At 42.2% G+C, this 24,123-nt stretch overlaps 1 protein-coding gene across 2 annotated transcripts in view; it reads right to left on the bottom strand.

The window, feature by feature from the left end:
• The window catches only part of vti1a (vesicle transport through interaction with t-SNAREs 1A), a 170,010-nt gene extending 146,918 nt beyond the window's left edge, over window positions 1–23,092 (bottom strand). For both annotated transcript variants that reach the window (XM_079493261.1, XM_079493260.1), the window contains exons 1-3: window positions 22,864–23,092; window positions 14,742–14,800; window positions 13,200–13,310 (exon numbers count right to left, since the gene is read on the bottom strand). In XM_079493261.1, the coding sequence (XP_079349387.1) occupies window positions 13,200–13,310; window positions 14,742–14,800; window positions 22,864–22,957 (264 nt within the window). In that variant the 5' untranslated portion in view covers window positions 22,958–23,092. The remainder of the gene's footprint in view (window positions 1–13,199; window positions 13,311–14,741; window positions 14,801–22,863) is intronic.
• Between the last annotated feature and the right edge of the window lie 1,031 nt (window positions 23,093–24,123).

Below are 24,123 nucleotides of genomic sequence, written 5' to 3'. Positions count from 1 at the left end.
CAGGGGAGGAGAAAACCAACGGCGAGCGCCAGAGAGAGAGACACACGGTGTCAGGAGTTCCTTCTTCCTCAATATTTGCTTCTCAACCGCCATGGCCCCTTTCCCCGCTTTCTAAGGCTCATTTGTTACCCTCCTTCAGAGAAAAAAACTGGAGGTAAAAACACAGGCTTACTACCAGATGATTCATAATATATTTCATAAATACTTCATGAATCCGACACCCCCTCCCCTTACACACACACACCAAATACTTAACCCATTTTGGGCGGGAACCCCTGTTGGTGTTTTAAACATTATGTTATAATTTAGCTATTGAAAAATAGCAGATCTACAAGCTCATAGCGCGCCACCGAGTGGCGCGCTACAAGCTTGTAGGTCTGCTATTTTTCAAAAATCGTGAAAATATTTATTTCAGAAAACTGGAGGATTTTAAAGATTTTTTATTTTTTTTTGAGGTCAGGCCTGAATGGGTTAAGCCAGTCTGGCAAAAAAAAAAAAAAGAAAAGAAAAGGGAAAAAAAAAGAGAAATACACAGTGTCACCTATTCTAGTACCCGCTTGTCAGCACATCACTGGGGACTGGGTGTCACATGTCACTTCTGGTTTACACCGGCGTGTGGGACAGCCTCGGTGCTCGTCAGGAAAGGGAAGAAAAAAAGAAGAAAAAGAAAAAAAAACGGGGGTAGGACAGAGAGAAGAACAGAAAGTGAAGGGGGGTGGAGAGGAGAGGGGAGGGAGGTGTAGAGACTAGATGGGGAGGGATGGGGGGGAGTTATCATATCATCGGCCCATGTCTTTATATTTCCTCCCTTATTATCTTTTGGCCCCCGCTCACTCCAGTCACTCAATCACACGGGGCCCCGAGGACAGAAGAGGGGACCTGGGAGGGCCTTCACTTCATGGCAGAGGCAGCCAGACAAGCGTCTGAAAGCTATACTGATCGCTGTCACAGTGCTGGTGTGTGTGTGTGTGTGTGTGTGTTGTGTGTGTGTGTGTGTGTGTGTGTGTGTGTGTGTGTGTGTGTGTGTGTGTGTGTGTGGGGAAGTGCAGTGACTTTTGGTTGGTGGTGGTGGTGATGGTGGTGGTGTAGTGTGTGTGTGTGGGGTTAGATAAGCGAGAGAGGAAATGATGGCGCGCAAGGATAAGGGCCGAATTTGCACACTGACAAACAGAACTTGCGCTCCGGGCATTATGTGCATCAGCCGAGCCACACAGACAAGGTGTTAACATAAAGAAGTGGAGGCAAAAGGGCGGGGTGCTGTTTACGAATAACAGGTTCCGTGTTTTTCAGAGCGCTGACTGGCGGCGATGAGCCGCAGAACGCTGTCGCAGATGACCGCGTAAATCACGAGGGCTGACAGCGAGGCAAGTGACCTGAAAAAATTACTTGTTTCATCCAGGGTACTCGTCTCGGCAATGCACCTTCCCAAGTTACGACTACTAAACAATAAAATAGAACAATGATTTATTTAGAAGAAATATACACCCACTCCACTTTAATATCCGGTACATATACAGGAAACAGTCAAAATAAAAGAAAAAAAGACACCACTTGGTTCAGTTATGTGGTGTCTGGCTTTGGTTTTATCTTTGAGAATTTATCTGAACAGTGAACACACCATGTTCCTTGGAATACAGCTACTACCAAAATGCTGAGTGTCTGTGATACAGTACATTGCTGATCAAGGTATCGTTTATTGTCATGCTGTGTACGCGACTGCCAAACAACAGCGACAAATATCCTCAATCGGGGTAAGGTTTTGACTTCAACAATTATGTAAGTGAATTCAAATATCCGTAGCTCTAGGGACAACTGGATTGATTTCACACCAGGACATGTACCCCACAACCACCAGAATCTATCACTATTTTGGTGTTTGACTTTGACTTTTCCGATGAGTTGAGTACAAAAGGACCCCAATGGAAACAAGCCATAGGCTTTATTGGGTTTAAATCCTCTTAGCAGATCTTGTATTCGACTGTACTTTCCCTGTACTCTTTTTCTGAAAACTACTAATAAAGCATGCAATCAATATTCAAATCAATCAAACATATTCCACACATAATCATGCTGTTGTATGTGTGACATTGTGAATAATGAGACACTTAGGAAGGAGACCCACATCCTTCTTGTCGCACAGTCCTTCACCCAGGCCTTGGCCATCACACTACCAAGAATCTAAAAGAATGGCTTCACCACACACACACACACACACACACACACACACACACACACACACACACACACACACACACACACACACACACACACACACACACACACACACACACACACACACACACGGCTCAATCGGTAATGACTCCTGCCTTCATGTCCATTCAAAGGACAACGACAAGCCACAAACGCCACCCAAATCCATAAAGAGCCCACGGAAAAGTTGCTGCACACAACAGCTTTCGAATGAAAGGCAGAATTCATAAGCAGCGAAAAAGATTGATTTGTTTACATCTTAAATCTGCACTTGGAAAACAGAATATAGCCCATCAATCCAAGGGGTCTTTATAATCGGTCGTGCGTGATTAGACTTTGGCGCCCATTGTTAAGCGACATGCCATAAAACGGAAGTAATCTGCATTTGCTCCTCAATGTGTTTGCCAGCACAAGAGTATTTAGTAAGAACAAGAAGGGTTGAGCCAATCTAAGGCGATTTAAAGTGTCTAACATCCAACTAATGTTCGCCTGTCATGCCGTCTGCATGTAGGAGTCACCGCAATTGAGGATGTGGGGCCAAACCATTAGCAACCCCAAAGATGGATTACAATGACACACATCTAGAACCCCTACGAGTAGCTATACACCCCCCCCCCCCCCCCCCCCCCCCCATTCAAACATAAATCTGAAAATAATGATCGGCATTTGCCTCTTAAAATAAGGTATTTACGATGATGAGTCTATAAAGAATAAACTTTCTGCCAAGCCACTTTGCATTTACAGACTACTGAGGCTACTAGCTCAGCCTACTGGATCAAGATGAGTTCACCACTAATTGCTACAACTGGATCGTCTTCATGACCATGACTTGTCCATGAACACTACTTGCTATTGAATCTGAAGAAGACTAGATTTGTTTTAAGAGGAGCCTCTATTTATTTATAATAATTAACTTTATTTGTATGAAGAAAAATAATAATAAGAAGAATAGTTATGAAGTACTTTACAAAAGATATAATTACAGCAGACCAGGGCAAGAAACATAACATACCGTATATACACTTCATTTAGTTTATTCTTCTCCAAATGTATAAGAAGACATTATCATGCTCACCATCATACATTACTTTTGATAAAACCTATAACACACAGCGAACTCTGACCTCAACCAGAGCCTTCACAATGGGGGGAAAGATACAGCAAGTCTTTATATTCTAGGTGGGATCTCAAGAAGCCAGGAAAAAATGTTAATTCATTGATGGTGATGAACCGAATGTGGATGACCCTCGGATTCAGAGTCAAACCAATAGCTCCTGGGTTTGGAACCAGAAAAGAGGATGCTGTTGCTTATGGCTAACTTCACATTGACAGGATTCTTTATGCGTACCAAGCGATGCAGCCAGGGCTCTGCGCAGCAAAGTCAAGTGTCATGCCTCGACTCCAATCCTAGTCAATTCAACCCGCTAAAACACTAAACAGAAAACCAAAACAAAAGAGAGAGAAATCTTACGTTTCTGCAGAACGATACAATGTAGGCATTTAGCAACATTCTCTTATGCAGAGCGACTTACAAAGTGCAAGAACTCCACAGATTTAATAGGAACATAAAGTCATCTACATTCCACATTTGAATTAAAACCAATATTGTCATGGGAGAAGTATATATGGCACTCGATATTTGCCCTAACAATTTGTTTTGCATTCATTATTTCTTGAAGGTCATTGGTGACCACTTATTAGACAGTTAACCCATTTTGGGCGGGGACCCCTTTTGTTGTTTTAAACATTATGTTATAATTTAGCTATTGAAAAATAGCAGATCTACAAGCTCATAGCGCGCCACCGAGTGGCGCGCTATGAACTTGTAGGTCTGCTATTTTAAAAAAAATCGTAAAAATGCGGCACAAATCTTTGATATAGGTATATATTCTTTCAGAGCGAACGTTTTTTTTATTTCGACGTCAGGCCTAAATGGGTTAAATTGAGTCAAACGGGTGGAAAGAAAACAACAACTATGGGATCGCTGCCGAAAGGTTTTCCATTCCATTCACCTCAGTGTATCTGGTGAATAAACTGTTCAATATTTCAAGGCTGGTTGACTCTGTAAACGCTTTGGAAATGCATTAATTATCTCTCTGGGTAGACATCATCGGGGAGGCTTTTCAGTCTAAAGGTTTTATGAAAGTAAAAAGCAGGCCAGAGATGCTACTTGACCGTGACTGCAATCCCCAACAATGCTCTAATAGACTTATTTGAATAGAGGACGAAATACTTAAGGTTACGGAGGCAACCGTTCCTATGACGGTTGGCCTAGTAATTTAATATCAGACAAATATGGATAATGATATGCAATTCAAGAACGCTCAGGATTCAATGATATCATGGTCCCTGAAGAAATAGTCAACAACCGTTTGTCACACGGATCTACAAAACCTACATACTCCTATCCATTCAAAACGAGGAAATGAATGTGTCCGAATTCAAATAAGACGTCGTGCAACGGCCGTCACACCCTCAACAGGACTGCCTTGACCAGCGCTGGCACCAATTTGCACTTACAGACAGAAGAATGTGATCTATTCTCACCAGCAATGAAAGTCGTTTAAGCTTGATATTGAATAAACAGCAATTAGGCGTTTAACAGAGTCAAGGATCCTTAATGAATAAACATCTAACATTTGAACTTGGAAGCTGCGTGTTGATTGAAAAGGTCTGAGGCCTTAAATATGCAAAAACCAATGTGCCACTTAACAAGTTGAATTAGAAATAACCTGAATGATTGGATGGGGGAGGGCATAGGAACTGGCAACTACCACACAGACATGTTTGCAATGCCACTTTGAGAAGAAATGTCACCTTTATATTCACAACCTTTTCTTTCCTTTTTATTTGTGTTTAGCATCACACTCAGAGGTATAAACAGCAGTGGAGAAGCTGAAGAAATAAGGCAAATGTGAGGGCATACAATTCCATGGGAGCCTTCTTCACAACACCCGTTCTTTGTCAATTAATTGTTCATGAGCTCTATCCCAAAGCACACAGGCTAAGGTCAGGTATAGCAATAGGTAGATAGACTTATCATAGCAAATTCACCCATAGAACTGAAAGAAAGCACTCTAATTGGTAAATGGGCACCATATTGCCTTTGTCATACGCCTGACTAGGCCTGAATTCCTGGAGCAATGTCGCCATCTGCTGCAGAGAAGAGGAACAACGGCTCTTTGGAGGGTGATATTTAGAAGCAACAGCAACCTGTGAATTTAATTCAAAACCCTTTGTTTTGACTAATAATTGAATTCTGCAGATAGAAATATTTGCAGAAAATCAAATAAATAATGCACATTAGATGTGTTCTGTGTATAACTTGGTTAATTTAAGATGGACTGATTTCTGCTGTTGCAACTGCAGTATGTTAAAAATACGAAGATACAGTTCAGATGTGTGTCCATCTAGGAAGTTCCTTACGGAGAGTGCTGAACGTGGAGCATAACTTCTCATTTTGACACCACAATGGAGTTGTACAACTAATTGTACAAGTGAAGGGCACTTGGGGGCACACACAAAGTTCATAGACTTGGCTGCCACACAACATCACGGGGGAGACATGCTTAAAGCAAACATTAAAAAGTCCATAGACTTGGCTGCCCATCACAAAAATACAGTACAGCTATGCTATCTTTTTTTTTTAATTACTTTTTTATCCCACGATTTTTTAACCCATTTTTCACCCCTGTGTCAATTATCTAATGTGATCCTGGGCTCTACACACCCTCCGCCAACCTGGGGAGAGCAACGGACTTGAACTCATGCTTCCTTCATGCATTAGTGTCCAAGTTGCTCCTTTACACCTGACAGGGGGGAGTTTCCCTGGTTGGACGTAGCGCGTGGAAGAAGGAACACGTTATTCCAACCAGTTCCTTTCCCCTCCATCAGGCGCCCGGGCTGGCCAGGGGGAGGCAGTTTAGAGACCAGGATTACCGCATGTTTTTTGTGAGGGTACCTACCCTAGGGGACACGGGGAGAACATGCAAACTCCACACAGAAAGGCCCTTTCGCCAACCCCGCCTCGGGTATGGGCGGGTATGATGACGTGGAGGAGAGAACACACCGCCAGCATCCACAGCTATGCCATCTTTGAAATCCATTCCATCCGAAATGTAATTTGTTTACCCTCATGAACCAACAAATCTACAGAAATGAAATAGACTAGAATATATATTTGCAAAGGACAAGTAAGTCTAGGCTTTGATGTTCCAAACATGCTGTAGTAGACATAATACTGATAGGTGACATTAAGACGACAGTTAACCACATGAAACCTAGGGGCCCAACTCTGGACATGTCATGGTGGAAAAAGTACTCATTACTCAAAAAAAAATGAATAAATGCCATGGTATTTTTTCTTTAAAAGTTTTCATTATGTGATGCTCTGAAAACGCACGTGGCCGGCCCACCCATCTGACCACTTAACATGGCAGCATTTCAGGTGATGGGTGGGCCTTCAGGATGTTATATAAGTGGGCCCTGATCCAGAAAAGGGCTGGAAACCACTGCCCTACACACAGCAAGGTTCTGTTTGAGCATCAAGTCAACCCTGACTGAGAGTATAAAACTAACCCTCCATTTGAACAACCTCAGAGATGCAGTGATACTCAGCATATCGGCGTGCATCCTGAGATAGCATAGGGTGATGTGCGTGCCGTGCACCCCCATCAGGGCACCCCCATCAGGGCACCCCCATCAGGGCACCCCCATCAGGGCAGACCAAAACTTGGCCCTTTGAAGACGGAGGTTCTGTTTAGCCAATAGATTTCATTAAATTAATCCTCCATTAGGCCTCTCTACTGCCTGATCAAAGTCATCGCTAAAAGACATACCGTTCTGCTTCCCGCAACTTAAACACAACGCCTCCATCAAACTGGGGTTATCTCCATGTCCCCCCCCCCACACACACACACCCACCCACCCCCACCCCCACACCCACACACAGTTTAGGATTTTCAGTTGAAGCTCACCCTCTATTATCAAAATTAAGCTGTCAACCAGATGGTCATATGTGTGTGTAGAGAAAGCGAGAGAGAATGAGCGCGCGCGCACACACACACACACACACACACACACACACACACACACACACACACACACACACACACACACACACACACACACACACACACACACACACACACACACACACACACACACACACACACACACACACACACACACACACACACACACACACACACACACACACACACACACACACACACACACTCTCTCTCTGTATAACTTATCTCTGATAACCGTTTGTTATTTTTGACACATTGCCCCGTATAAAATGGCAGGGTTAACGATGTTGACTCAGGCCCCCTTCTGGAAGGGGGGGGACAGGACGGACAAAAACAGGGTCTCAATATGGCACACTGGTGGCAGGAAGACTTCAAACCGTGGGTGAGCAAGAGGATGAGAGAGCAGTCGGGTAGGGGGATGGGGGGGCACCCCCAGGAGTCTGGTAGGGGGTGGAGTGGGGGAAATGGGGTTGTGGTGCGGGTTGACAGGGCCTTGATATCCTGGGAAAGCACAACAAAGACCACGGCTTTTTACATGAAAAGGAGAGGAGATGGCCTTTTTTTACCCTCCTAGTAGAGGCCTTCAGAGCCCAATGCTGTGCGCTCTTGGGGCCCGGAGGAAGTTACAACATGGCCTGGGCTTCGGCTAAAGCATTTGGCACATCTGAGGGGGGACTGAATTCGGAGCTTTGGGAACACTTGCATCACATTTACCAGAGGATAATTTGGGGGATCATGATGGGTAGTGATGCTACCTTTGACCCAAGCACAAACACTGAAATGTGGAAATGATTCTATGAAAATAAGAGAGCAGCATTGTGTAGCAACTGTGTGACAACAAAGCAAATGTTTTGGGGGGTTTTCTTCTTCATTTGGCCACCTCCACATGTTTGTTGAAAATGTTGCTTGGTTCAACTCTAACCGATTTTCTATTTGCTATAGCCTGTAACGCCAAGGAATTATATAGTATCATAGTAAAGTACAAACAGCTTTGTACATCTATTGTGTTGTTCATAAGCTTTAGAGCAGGGGTCTTCAACGTTTTTAAGGCCACTGACTCCTTAGCTGGGAGAGAGATGAAGCAGGGACCCGCACTTCACAACAGCACTATCATCAGTAAAGAAAAGGACCCGCACTTCACAACAGCACTATCATCAGTAAAGAAAAGGCGGCGATCCGCTTTCTCTAGTATTCCAGTCCCACTGATCTTTGAAGCACCAGTCTACTTTACTTTTAAACACCTGGTTGATTCTCTCTTTGTAGCACTATCATCATTGCTGTGGAAATTCATGTTTTGCTACATTTGCTACTTCTCTAGTGGCGACCTTAGTAGACACTTTTTCATGATAGGCTGCCTCTAAGCCAATGGGAGACTTAGCCATAAAACCCATAGTCTGAAGAGCATAACTCTGAACGCTGCAAAGTGAAGCCATTTTGCTTGCTGTTGTGTAGAGGGGTTAACACCAGTGACGTTGGACGGACAGTGCGAGTGGCAGCAGTAGCTAATGTTATGAGCTAACTGGAGATAGAGGAAAGCCATAACAAAACACAGTGAGTGAACAAACACAAGAACGTTGAAAACTAACTAAAACAACGGTCGGGAGGTTGTGACAGAGAAACACATTTGTATGTTGTACCACTTAAACCCTCAATATTAATTCAACTTGACCATTGACCTCGTGAGCTTGTAGATCTGCTATTTTCGACGAATCCCTGATCCCGCAAAGATTTGGCTGCCCCCGTGTAGTAACTCTGAGGATCCCCTAGGCCTAGGGGTACCGGACACCCTGTTGAAGACTCTTGCTTTAGAGGACTCAAGAGGAACAATCAGTGATGGAAACCAATGTGAGCGATGACAAACATCTCTCATTGGCTGGTGAGGTGGTACAGTGTGTCAACAAAGCTATATACAGTAGCTGACTCAATGAATATACTGTATTAAAAAAAAACATATGATTATAAAAAACATATACAGCCTATTATACTGCATACTGCTGTCGTGACAAGGTCCGCTCACACTTCGTTTCAATCCCGGCCATAACGCAAGCTGTAAAGAAATGCAAGCGATGCAAATTAGCACCAATATCCGGCACAGCAGGTGTTAATTGCTTGATAATTAACCACGGCAAGGATGGAGGGGGAGAGCGAAGAGATTAAACGTGGGCCCAATTAGATGCCCACGGTGAGGAAAGCGAGCCCGCTCGGTGCATAGATCCCGTGTGATCCGAGTTCACACAACTCTGCAGCGTACCGGCAGATCACTGGTCACCGATATTGCCGTTAGAGCAGGATTTTCAATGCCTGTTTACTTGTTTGTGCCGCATGTTTTGGGGAATGCAGGGTAACTTTGGATTCGTCGCCCATCCTAAAATAGTCCCTGGTTTTATTCTCATCTGGATACAATCAAATAAAACATTATTCCTAATGCCGATACAATTAAACATGAAACACTTTTAACCCATTTTGGGCGGGAACCCCTTTTGGTGTTAGCATTATGTTATGCTTTAGCTATTGAAAAATAGCAGATCTACAAGCTCATAGCGCGCCACCGAGTGGCGCGCTACGAGCTTGTAGGTCTGCTATTTTTGAAAAATCGAAGAACGACTGACATAGAAACATAGCTTTTTCAGAAAACTGTCAGGATGTAGAAGACATTTTTAGAATCTGATCTCAGGTCAGAATGGGTTAACCAATATTGGGCATGTCATTATAGGGGAACATTGTAACCTCTAATATCCATATTTTATAGATTTAATATTTGTTTTTTTGTAAAGTAATACCCTGCTACTTAGCAGATCCACAAGCTCACAACACCTTGTGATGCGAGGTGTTGTTGTTAATGCTCGTAAATCGTTTATTTTCACTATTTTAAATTGTAATATAAGAATAATAAAAAGGGGAACTTTTATGGACTCACAAGGATTCCACCCTACAGCTATGATTTCCAAATTATGTCTAATGCAATGCATTGTGAGCTTTGCAGTTCGGTTGTTTTGTCATCCTCCAACCTGGCAACAATAGCACCAGCTTGCTTCAGGAATCTGAAGCAAGCTGGTGCTATTGTTGCCAGGTTGGAGGATGAGACCACTTTGCAACATAAAGGTTTTTGCAGATTTCAGCCATGAAAAATAAGTTACTAATCCAAACAGAAATACAATAAAAATCCAAAGACAGATGCAAAAGGCTAAATAAGTATTTTGGCTAAGTTATTCCAATTTAGCCTAACTTTAAAGGGGCAATACTACTAAGGGGATGGGGTGCCATTATCAGCAAAGTAATCGTATTATACAACAGAAAATAAAATGTATTTCATTATAAGACAAGGATGTGTATAAAAAATAGATATGCTTGCAAATAATAAGGTGAAATTGGAAGAAAAGAAACCCCCCAAACAAATCAAAAAGTAGTATTTGGAAAATGTGTTTCTCAGGAAGTGTGAGCAAATATCGATTATTCATTTTAAAAAACCTTGAGCAAATCTCGGTGAGGCAACAATTTGGAGTACAAAGCAAAGTGACAAAGCCCATAAGACCGGGCTTCCTCATTAAGGTTTGATAGAGGTTGTAGATCAAGTCCAGACATGGTTATTTATGAATTACTAAACAAGGTCAGATTCCGTATACACTATACAGTCAACACAAACACACACAGGCCTGCTCTCCACGGGCTCCGGCGCTCACAACTTCAAAAAACAGACTCTGAATTAACTGAAGCAGACGTACCACTGACCTTCAGTTTAGGTCTGATAGTGTGCGTGCGTTCCTGTGTGCGACTGTGTGCGTACGTGCATGTGTGTGAGATGGTGGGGGCAGGCAGTGTTCGGAGTAAGCTTGTGAAAGTAAGCTGCCAGACTGGGAGACAATTCTGTAAACAGGGGCACGTGTTGGAGACTGTGAAGAGCGGTAAGTATTGTACAGGAGGTACGCAGTTGAAGGCCAACAAATAATTAACCTGACAGCAATGACATACTGAGATACTGTACATGCTGAGAAAAGGAAGCTTTGTACAAGCTAACTTAGTCAATTAGCCCCTCCTTACACACAACTGGAGAATCCCAACAAGACCGTAATGTTGACAGTTGACGGTAATGTTAACCCATTTTGGGCGGGAACCCCTTTTGGTGTTTTAAACATTATGTTATAATTTAGCTATTGAAAAATAGAAGATCTACAAGCTCATAGCGCGCCACCGAGTGGCGCGCTATGAACTTGTAGGTCTGCTATTTTTTTTAAATCGTTAAAATGTGCCTCAAATCTTTCAGAAAATTATCATGATTTAGAAAACATTTTTTTTTTATTTCGACGTCAGGCCTGAATGGGTTAATCTAGTTATTCAATTAAAGAGTGGATAAAATGTGAATACATAAAGCTGTGATAAACAAATGATCGCCATCCATGTGCATAATGTACGGATATTTTACATATCTTTATTTCAGATTTTTCGCTTGATGTTTAATATTTCATATTGTTCAGATTAGTAAGTAGTGGTTCCTCCAGAGATGGCATGACATAATACATATGGCTATAATGCATTGCGGATTTGCGTGACCAGCCAGTTGAGCGAAGCCGACCTAAATTCTGGTAGATTGTTCAAATGGTTATGTTTAGGCATGAGGTTTATGGCTTATAGGATTAGGTTATAGGTTTCTAGGATTATGCTTAAATTTAGGAATGGAGTCCGGGGATAAGGACCCGAGAGGGTCATTATTGGGTAAAGGCCAATGAGATGGCTTGATCTGAAAGTAAAAGCCAGATTCAGAGCTAATAAAGACTGGGTACTGGTTCAGGAATCACAAACCATCTACAGAATATGAGAGAATTAGTTATACTAGTAGCTTGAGACCCAAAAGAGAAATTAGATGTTGCACCGGGACCCAAACTAATGAAAATAGCCGATCTCGTGTCACGATGCGACGCGTTGTGAGCTTGTAGATAGACTGTTTTCACAACTTTTACATTTTTTTTTATAGATTTTTTTTTTTTTTGTTGTTGAAATTTTCTGGAGAAATAATTGCACTTTCCATTTAATTTCTGAACATGTTTTTAGGGTTAGAGTTGTGTTTTTCATACTTGAAAGTGTTTTTAAAATGTATATAATAATAAAAAATAAAACTGGGGGGGAAAAAAGTAAAGGACTCATAAAGGGTGGTTCGCGACCCAAACATGGGTCGGGACCCACTGTTTGGGAAACAGTGTACTAACTAGTGTATACCCAGATCTGCATGCCTGTCTGGCTTCTGGAGAACTAACCACTCCAATTGACTTGACACAGTGGACATATATCACTTCCTTGCATCATCAGCAGTACAGTACACCTCAGTGTACATTCACGCATCTACCAAACTGTGGTGCGTGCACCCCTTGTGGTGTGCAAATGCCCTCTAGGGGGTGCGTGACATTAAAAGGGTAATGGCGGTTTTATGGTGTTATTTAACACAAACAACAAAATCCGGTAAAACACTGTTGTAAGGAGATGTATAGAGCAGCTGTGTGTCTCTCAGTGCAATAATACATAATAAATATATATGTTTAAATTGAACACTTAGACTGCGCAATTCATTAATCATATTGCTTGCGTGCGTGCGTGCGTGCGTGCGTGCGTGCGTGCGTGCGTGCGTGCGTGCGTGCGTGGCTGAGCGTACATTTTGGGTTGTTTGCAGGCAACGGTCACCGTTGCATTGACTTTACATGCAATTGTGCCACACATGATAAGAGCGCAGTCTGTGTACACGTCTGGAGAACCGCCGATCAGACAGACGTCACGCTGTGGCATCATCTCACCAGTGCACACATCAGTATGAAGGCGATCGGTTCTCCAGATACGACAAGGACAGATAGATTTGTGTAATTTATAGTTGGATTGCACGCCCTAGTATAAATGGTGCTACTGGCCTGGGCATCGCTGTGAGTATGTGTATGTCTCTTCACAGACGTGTGGAAATACCCGAGTACTTACAAAGTCCTTCTCCAGCTTGTCCAGCTCCTGCTTGTAGCTCTTCAGTCGGGTGCTGTACATGGCTCTGCTCTGGATAGGGATCTCACGCACCTCCAGGTCCATCTGCTCCACCTACAGCACCACCACACCAATCACTGCATTAACCACTTAGGTTCTGTCTTCTATACTTTGTCGTACAACAGTGGCAATTAAACGTAGCAGAAATTACACTCTAGCCCAGGGGTTCTCGACCTTTTTGGCTCGGGACCTCCGGAAATGCTTTGGCCATGTCTCGCGACCCCTGCCCCGCCCCCCCTCCCACCTCCCACCACGTTGTTAGCTTGAAATTAAATTATTGTCGGCAAGCAACATAAATTAAGTTTGCGACATACAAACAGTACAGCTTTATACAGGGAAGCACAAAAGAAGACTCAAAATGGACGATCACGATTACATTTTGCATCAATGTTAACCCATTTTGACCTGAGATCAGATTCTAAAAATGTCTTCTACATCCTGACAGATTTCTGAAAAAGCTATGTTTCTATGTCAGTCGTTCTTCGATTTTTCAAAAATAGCAGATCTACAAGCTCGTAGCACGCCACTCGGTGGCGCGCTATGAGCTTGTAGATCTGCTATTTTTCAATAGCTAAAGCATATCATAATGCTAACACCAAAAGGGGTTCCCGCCCAAAATAGGTTAAGTCAGTGGTACGTGTGTATATTTTAAGATAGTTTATTCACAGCTGCTCAAAACTTTACACTTCCTTACTTTAGTAACCATATTCATTGTAATAAGTGTCACTGTAATGATGCCAAATGTTGGCATCTATGGAAAAATAAAAGATGCTCGACAGCAAGACATGTTGACAGTTATGTGAAAATGTTTGACATTTTGAAATGAGGTACTTCAGTGGCATTAATTTTAATTTATTCCGATGTTTGTGTACAAAAATAATAATACACATAACTGCTAGATCCTAGTGCCACGTAACTTTGATAAAAAAAGTTGTCAGGCAAAACCGTGGATCTGTAAATACACAATCAAAAATTGAGGACCCTTCACTGTAAAAGACACACGCAGGGGCCCGAACACCGTTGTACAGCGTGAAGTCAAAGTACATCTGACGTATGGCTAGACAGGCCTCCAACGGCATGTCTGGTAGGAAGCTAATAACTGTGACATAATAAGACAACTGCGACAACAATTTGTCTGTCAGTTGACTTTCTCATTTTTTAAAATGAGACGTGCACACCGGCACCTCCAGATAATGGCATGAAATGTGTCACGGGATGTCAGCTAAAGAGGAAATTACAGGAAATGTAATCACGCCAGTAGCGAAGTGGAAGCCTCCCCTCTGCCATATGAAGCGTGTGTGTGTGTGTGTGTGTGTGTGTGTGTGTGTGTGTGTGTGTGTGTGTGTGTATATCATGTCACCGCCAGGATAATACAGGTGCCGTTCGTCTGGCGCCGGTTGAAAACAATCGTCTCCTCCCCCACCCTTGTGTAAATTCATTATTTAGGAAATGGGAAGAGCAGAAAATTACTGATCAAAGACGTACCAACTCTCTGACTTCTTCAAGCTGTTTGTCGACATTTAGAACCAGCTGCGTCTTCTCTTCTGAAAGGGGGAAGAAAACACACAGACACACACACACAAAAAACACAGCAACATATTGATCAGTCGACGGAGCAGCAGTGCTTCATGACAAAACCAAACTCCCCCGCAATGGAGAGAGAGAGAGAGAGAAAGGAAACAACACACGAGGACGCATTTGAAGATATATTTACACATTCTCTCAGCACGAAGAGCCCACATTTGATGTCTCTTATTTATTGGCGTGTACGAGAGGGCCTTTGTTGGGGCTGTGTTGAGGAGAGGCACTGAGACACCTCGTGCCTGACTCAAAGGGAGAGGGAGGTGTCAGCTTTGCTCGCTTGCCAGAAGTCTTGAGTCCCACTCAGGATGACTAAAGCGCTGTTCGGCGCCTCACCCCGTGGCTGCACTTCACATTACCCGTTGAAACTCATTAGGACTTGCCAATGTTCCTAAGAAGCCTCTGTGTGTGTGTGTGTGTGTGTGTGTGTGTGTGTGTGTGTGTGTGTGTGTGTGTGTGTGTGTGTGTGTGTGTGTGTGTAAATGGTGCATTTATATATATATATATATATAGCGCCTTTATCCAAGGCGCTTTACATAGATTGTGCATTACATTCACCCATTCACACACACATTCATACACCGATTGCGGCGGAAGCCATGCAAGGTACCAACCAGCACATCGGGAGCAATTTGGGGTTCAGTGTCTTGCCCAATACAAGGACACTTCGACATGTATAGACAGGAGGAGCCGGGATTCGAACCGCCGACCCATGGATCATTGGACGACCTGCTCTACCTCTTGAGCCACAGTCGCCCCAGTCGTGTGTGTGTGCGTGCGTGCGTGCGTGCGTGCGTGCGTGCGTGCGTGCGTGCGTGCGTGCGTGCGTGCGTGCGTGCGTGCGTGCGTGCGTGTGTACACTGTGTGCCCGTTCTGTGCTATGCTGAACATTGTTGTATGAGAGGTAACGTGAGTAGCATACTAGCGTTATAAGGTGCCACTTGATTGTTTAACAAATTAAGCCCCATTTTAGAAATTGTGAGAAGAGCAGATGCATTTTGATCTTGTACATCTATTTTAGCTGTTTTTGACAATTTTATGGACGCCATGGTAATGGATGACAGTTGAGTGATTAGGCGAGTCAATTTTAGTCATCAACATCTTATGCGATTGTTTTTGTCCGTTTATAGGTGCCTGTTTAATCTATATGGATGGATGTGTATGATTTTAAAAGAATGTTATGGTTCTATAATGATCTATATACTGTAGTCGACTGTCGACAATAGCGTTGCACGGCCCGGTCCGGGCACCTACAGTAGGGTACGATATAGCCTAGGTGGATTCGAATCCACGTCTAGATGGAGACGTGGATTCTTCTATACAGCATACAATGTTTTTCAGCTTCAGTCTGTTTACCTGTGTCACATAGTCAACTCTTGCATGAGAAGTTCAGAAAATACTAAAATAGATTGAAGAATTAAACTTTTATCAAACAAATAGCCATGTAGCCAAGAGCACTGAATATGGGCTTTAAAATTATTCGCATTTATCTCCATTAGTGTTGCATGTTGCTCATGCTTGTATATCTATGACTCACGAATGACACCAAATGTTTATTTTCATCTCAGCCCCAACAAAGATTTCGATATACAAGTACAGTTACAAACAGACTAAGAGGCCTAAAGGTACCGCTAGCTGTGCTATCCTCCCTGAACAAATTCAGCAGCTGCTGCTTGAATCCTTACTACTACCAAGAAAGTGGATATAACTCTGTCCAGTTCTTAGGTCTTTACACTGTCTCCCTCTCTATCAAATACTTTATCCGGCGTCCGTCACGTGACACGTTCCATATATCATGGCCAATAAAGAATCAATTAATTCCATAATCTGATCTGACCGCATCAAACCCTGTTACACTCAAGACACGCTCCATATATGGCCAGGACCGAATTCATTCCATATGTTGATCTGACCTCATAATGATCACTCAACCAGCTCAACAGAATGATTGATCTGCAGATCTGAACTCACGGACACCAGATTAATAGTTTAACTCCTGCTTCTTAACTGTGCCGTATTAAGAAGCTCTGTTGTTTCAGCCCTCAGGGCGTCTTACTGGTAATATGGATTATGGAGTGTGTTGTCCAACCTCAATGTGACATCATGGCATCAGGCGCAAACAAATCAGTCAGCTCCATATATGGGCACAAAAAGGACCAAGCCCATTATGGTGATATACTGATGACATCAGGATCTCCAATTCTCCATATGGGCATAAAAGGGACGGGGACTAAAAAGATACAGAGATCTCCATGGGCATATCGGTTGGATCCAAGGGGCCAGTGAGGCGCTCCAACGTTGAAGCACTGGGCCCTAGTGGTAAGAGGAAGGACTGCAGGCGGACCCGTGCTTTAACATACGTCACCATACGTCACCCCGGACCTCAAATTTGAGGTCCGGAGGAGGTACTTCCGGCAGTCTTCGGGGTGCTTCAAAACGCCACTGAGCAACTTCATCGAAATGAATAGCTTGGGGGCGGGGCTAGTGCTCCAGTTCGGTCTCTATCCTTTATATACTCTATGGTTGGATCGGTGGTGCGCCTCTAGCAGGCAAAAATATTCAGAAGGTTTCAAAAATATAGTAGCCCTAGTTGGTTTGTAAAGCCGTATAGCTTAGGGCCAAAATAGATTTCTGATCTTGTGAACCATCCAGACTTTTCAAGACTGCTTTCTGAACCCAGGGTCACAATACAACTCAACTTGGAGAAACAACAACATTCAGTTTGTATGTATGCACCACATATCCTGAACACCCTCTCAGAACACTGTGGCCAGGACTGCTACAACTCTTATTGACTCGTTATTCAAATGTGCTATACAAATAACCTTGTCGTGACCTATGGGTGGCGCCAGAGGGAAGGTCATGGACCACCAAAATAAGCAGGTGTCATCCTCAAGGAAGTATGAAGGTCAATCCGGAGATATCTTGTTTGGGTCTTTTCCCTTCAACTACCCTGAACTCCATAATCTGAAACTTTCCATAAGCCATGAAGTTCTGATTTAGAGAGAGATAGATAAAAAACAACAATTTATCTACATACATTACAAACAGTATGTTGTTTTTATTGATCTCTCTCTCTCTTTCTTCCAGATTGGATTATCAGCTGCAATATTGAATAATATAATAACAGTACAAAGGATAATCACTGTGATACATACAGTGTGATTACTAAAATGTTACTATATATTGCCAGGTTGGGTGTACAGCGAAAACGTATAAATTCAATCTATGCAAGAACAAAAACAAAGTTTGTGCCTCCAGGGAAATCATTAATTTACTTACACACAATCAATGACCACTTATCGTGACTAAATAATCACAATATAATGCATTATTTACATTTTGGACATCATTCCCAGATGTGACTGTTCAGCTGACAATAATTACTGGATCAGCTATCCATCACTGGTGAAACCTTTCTGTCCACCAAAGTTGGATAAATAATTACCAGCATTTTCAATAATTGAAAGGCAGACTTGACAAAACTTCCAGCTCAAAGACGAATCACAAGGCTATCAGTGGTGGGATAGCAACAACCAACGCAAGAAAAAAACAACAACAAACAACCAAGATCTTCATTTCTTAGACCTTGTGGGTCTACGTTGCCTTTTGCCAGTCCTCAAATTCATTTTTAAAACCTGTGTCCAACCTCACAGCCTACACGGTAAACAGCCAGAGGCGATTCTCTGCAAGGTGAGACGGTGCTCATTCTCTGTGCGGATTCGGGCCTGAGAGGTAGGGCCGTGAAATATGCATGGGTATTTACTGGGACTACAGCCCGCCGCACGGACGCATTGGATGGACAGATGGAGCAAGAGTTTTGTAAATAGGGTGCAGGACAGGTGAAAAATGAAAATAATATATATAAGGTTGGGCATGGCGAGTGAAGATTTTTTATTTCATCTGCACTCAATATTTATGCACTGATGATTGACAGGCTTCTCTCTTAGTCTTTTCCATACACATTCCTAACAAGAGGGGAGAGAATATTTACTTTCAGGTTTAAGGATGCGAATGGCATCGTATTGTTGTTCCAACCTTTCCTTTGACCATACATTTTTGGTAGAGGTGGGCATCAGAACAAAATTAATATCCAAACATGCATTAATTTGATTCTTGCAATGTTCCATGAATGTACTGTATACATGCAGTCAAAGACCGTCATGGGCATTTCATTTCTCATGATGCTCAGTTCATCATCAGTGCAGAATGCTACAGACATGCAAACAAATTACACAATGACCCTTTGTGTGTAGCTGTTGCCTCCGAGGGCTTTTGAGCCATGGGCAAAATTGAGACATCAGAATAGAAAGCAGAGAAAGCTCTTAATCAGCAAGATCATTTACATTTGAGTGCAAACTATTCTGCCGGTAGCAGAGGACACAGGACAATGATTTTTTGACAGTGATGGCTTTACTGGCTTTGTACGTACATTCATACAGTAGGTGCTTATTTGACACAGTGGGGTGACAGGAGACGACGTGGAATAGCTGCTCAAGAGAAGTTGAGCTATCGCATTTCTGCAAAATGACTATCGAGTATGGTGAAATTTGGAGGAAAGCTCAAGTGGGAGCCCAGCAGTCCACAAGCAGAAGGAGCCTGGTGTTTGTCCCAATTATGAGCAGTACTACCAAGCAGTGTACACATACACAGCTTGCAGAAAAGAGGCAACCTGCAGATTGCAAACAGCACTGTAGTACTGTAATTGTGCCGTGTAAACATGCGCTGGTCCCTACACAGTACTGCAAATGAAAACAAGTGTGCAAAACAAGGGGTGATGGTACGATTTGAATAGCCTGCATCTAATATGCCCTATTTTGGGAATGTTATTATATGTGAAATGAAAAATGACAGCTGTCATAATAATAATAATAATAATAATAATAATAATAATAATAATAATAATAATAATAATAATAATAATAATAATAATAAATAGAAAGAAAACTGCTGGTCAAACGCATGCTTTAACTACATTAGTGATGCAGCGTTTATTTCTGTAAGGGGATACTGTTCTTGACTGTAGTGTATCTCCATCTATGATGACTACTGTGACTGATCATCATAGAGCATGACAAAAAAAGACCAGACCATGCATTGTTAGAAGTCCAGTGGCAATCCAGTGGCAATCAAAGCATTGATTTCTGTTTGGTGTGTCATTTTGTGTCATTTTATAAGTCTGACACAAAGTATGCTGGTGAAAGTGACTTGGCTGAGGCACAAATGAAAAACAATCTAGGTATTATCTTATAAACAACAACAAAAGGTTATTGGGCGACAATCGAGTTTAACAGTCATGTTTGGTTCAAGTAAAAGAAAGCTCAAGTGACACTGACAGTATGAACCACTCTCAAATACAGGAGATCTAGTCTTGATCTGGCATGAACATAAGCCACACAAGAACTCAGAGCCCCTGGGCTTGGCTTTGGTCTTTCTTTCCTGCGGCTCAACTCAGACATGGTCATGATGCTGTGGATCTACAAGCTTCTTGATCCTCCCATGAACCTGGCCATGTTGTTTCACAGAGAGTACAAAGTTTAATAATCCACTGGCACTGACAATATATCACACCGGGAAACTTTGAGTCCCACTCACACATTAACTTGCTAATGTTGAAAATGCAAAGTAAGACTTTTGGGGACAAAAGATGCAAATACTAGGGGGTGAGGGGGAAAAAAAGTAATAAGTAATCAGTAACTAGTTACTAGTTACTTTTGGCAGGGAGTAATAAGTAGTGTAACTATATTACTTTTTTAAAGTAATAAGTAATACATTACTGTTTTGGGCTGAGCTCACACCTTTCATGCAATTCTCTGTGCTCGTTGGGTGTTGTGTCATGGCCGCCCAGCGGCCCAATGCATTTCCAATGGAGGTCACATGGTTTGACCCAACATTGTGTTGTGTGAGGGGGAGGGGCGGACGACTGCGCCCCTCCCCCTCACACAACACAATGTTGGGTCAAACCATGTGACCTCCATTGGAAATGCATTGGGCCGCTGGGCGGCCATGACACAACACCCAACGAGCACAGAGAATTGCATGAAAGGTGTGAGCTCAGCCTAAGAGTAACTTTGACAACACTGGTGATGGCCAACGCAACAACTGCAGCTTGAGAACTATAAAGAATGGTGGGAGAGCATAAACAAATAAATACACTTAAGATTACCTGAGATGCTTCAAGCAGGCCCCACAATTTCATAAAGCAAGAAACGGTATTCTGACCTTGTTTATATTTCCGATGTGGACACACCCTCCACACACCAACTAAGTCCCTAAAGTCTCTATCTATGACAGTCTGTCCATTTTTCACTGTTATTTATCTGTGGATAGCTTGTTGACACTTCAACCAGTCTGTCATGCCAGCTCAACATCAGCAACATTCAAGCCTCATTTATACATACAAACATGCGCCCTTTTTCTCCTTTTAGCATCATTGTATAATCGTAGTCGTACCACTGTACTATTTTTGCAAACTGTTATTATTCAATGAATCGATCAATAACAGGAGTACAGGGTAGCCTTCAAGCCACTGAAGCCAGTGACACACATCACAACCCAAAAACAGGACATCCATAGTTCTGTCCTACAGGATTTAGAGTGGTCTATGGCAGTGGTTCCCAAAGTGGGGTCCGGGGACCCCCAGGGGTACCTGAGGGAGTTCCAGGGGGGACCCAGCTAAATTATAGTTTGGAACCAACTGGACCATTATGGGTCTGTAACTCAGAGAGTGTACAAATGGAACCAAATTGACCCTAACAGGTCCATTTGGTTCCATTTGTACACTCTCAGAGTTAAATTAGCAGTGGTTTTACAATATAAATTGGGGTACCAGAGATAGAAATGCCATTAAATCGGGGGTCCGTAGCATAATGCGTGTGAAACGGGGGGTCCATGAAATTAATATGTTTCGGAATCACTGCTAGAGCCGTAGAAATCCACCTTTATCAAGGTCACTGGCATATGTTTTCAAATGGGGGGTCCGTGGCCTAATAAATGTCGATTTGGGGGTCCTTGACACGAAAAAGTTTGGGAACCACTGGTCTATGGTAAGAAGAAAGTGGGTTACAAGTACAACTACAGGCCAGGGGTAGTCTGAAATAAAGGACAGACCACATTGAGGAGTTTTTTAGTAATTTGCCATGTACGTGTTATTGGCCAGTAAACTGTTCTGTTTTGTGGTGTGATTGGAAGGCCACATCAAGACGAGGGATTCTCATACACAACAAACAACCAAGGAGGATTGAACTAAATAGTGAAAGTATAAACAGCTAGAAAATAAAACATGATGCACCTGGAAAACCAACTAAAAACAAGATCACACAATAACCTACACACATGATGCTTTTGTAAGATTATGCATAAGTGCCGATATGTTTGTTGACATTTAGCTACCCTGAATTTCAAAGTGACAAGGTGGTCTTTATTGTTACTAATATTTACAGCAACTGTCTTAACATGCTATAAAATGACATTCTTGGCAATCGTGGATAATCAAAATGGTAATAAATAACATTACATTATTCTATGTAAAAGTAACTTACATCTGCATATACAGTCTGTATATTATTTTTTTCTCTGATCTTCCTGAATAAATACAGAACTCAAAATGTACATTTGTTCTGAAATTAGACTTCTGAATACAGTAACAGGATAAACCATGCACGTCCCTAATATCGCAATATTGTGGACATGCTGGTTTGGTGAATTATTAACTCTTGTCATGGTACAATGAAAATGAAGAAATCTATATATTGATAGATAGCCGATCTGTCATAATAAATCAACATATATTCCCCCCACCCCCGATACAGTAACTACAGTAGCATACTGAGCTGTATGAATGTGATAATGAACATTAATTCGACAATAATCTTGTAGGACATAATTGTCATAAGACATGCGACGTTACCGCATCATAACAGTTATATAACCGTTATATGGGTGAAATAGGACGAATGCCTTATGCTGGTTTCCATTACATTACAGCTAAATTAGCTGTCCTTCATTACGACTTAATCATTCTTACCTCCAGCTAGTTTCGGGATTTTGCCGAGTTTATTGGTGAGTTCTGCAGTGAGAGTGCTGAAGTCCTGCTCGTATGTTTGAAAGTCTGAAGACATTTTGATGCGGACGTTTGAAACGTTTTAAACAGGTGGTTTGAGCTGCGTGACTGTTTGTTTGATAAGATGACAACCTAGATGACAACAAACACAAACGCTCAGATGGAGTCAACTTCCGGGTTGTGTTACAGTAAACCTTGCTCGGCGAGGACAGATTTTCCTTCAGGGAACATCACATGAATCGTGTTATTGCATAACGTGAGAGACTGAGTGCGTTTAAGATTTGTGGTAGCTCATGATAAATAATAATAATAATAATAATAATAATCATAATCATAATCATAATAAAAACTTTATTTTGTATTTTCAACATGAAGTAAAACAATACAATATCCAAAAAACAAATGCATTGGAAAATAATGCAATGACGTAGGCCTATATGGTAGATTCTGTACATAAAAAATATAACATTAAATATTTATAAAAAATATATATACTGGTGTGGTGTTTGGTAACACTATATTTTAAAATAATAAATTGGCCTCAGTGCCTCTATGTCAGTGGTTTTCATAGTGGGTTCCAGGGACCCCCAGTTTTGTAAAAATGTTAACAACAGTAAATTGTACGGGGAGCATATTTTCAAATGGGGATCCAGATACATTCTGGGATCCTTGACATTAAAAAATATATACACACACACACACACACAGGTTTATGGCAGTTATGTATGATTGTTGCTTTGCCGCCACCTACTGGATGGATGTGATATCTTCAAAATGCAAAGCAAACTACAGCCTCATTCATATTGTCCACCCAAAGTGATGCCACATTCACAAATCACAATACAGTCCATTGACCCATTCTAGAACCCTTCTACTATCTCCACTTATGTCCATGATGATGTTAATTGTGCAGATGCTGCCCTTTCATTTCCCCCTCGAGCCCATCCATGCAGGCCACAGTGCTTCCTTGGGTTCAATCCTTTTAGCATTGTATTTGTATTAAACGGTGTTTTTTTTGCAAACTGTTAATAAACTATATTCCTCCTTCCCATCTCATCCCATCACGCCCATCCTCTTTTTTTTCTCCCAAATCGAAACATTTCAAGCGATCCTAATCGATGTCTCCATTCCCGTCTTTCTTCTAACATACATTGCTTGTTACTTTCATCACTCGACGAGCTAGTTCTTGTTATTTTAGGTCCTTCTCACAGTTTGATGTTAATT

The sequence above is a fragment of the Electrona antarctica genome (genome assembly GCF_951216825.1).
Source record: "Electrona antarctica genome assembly, chromosome: 22".
Classification (NCBI taxonomy): Eukaryota; Metazoa; Chordata; class Actinopteri; order Myctophiformes; family Myctophidae; genus Electrona; species Electrona antarctica.
Note: the sequence above shows the minus strand (reverse complement) of the source record. Positions and strands in the feature narration are given on the sequence as shown.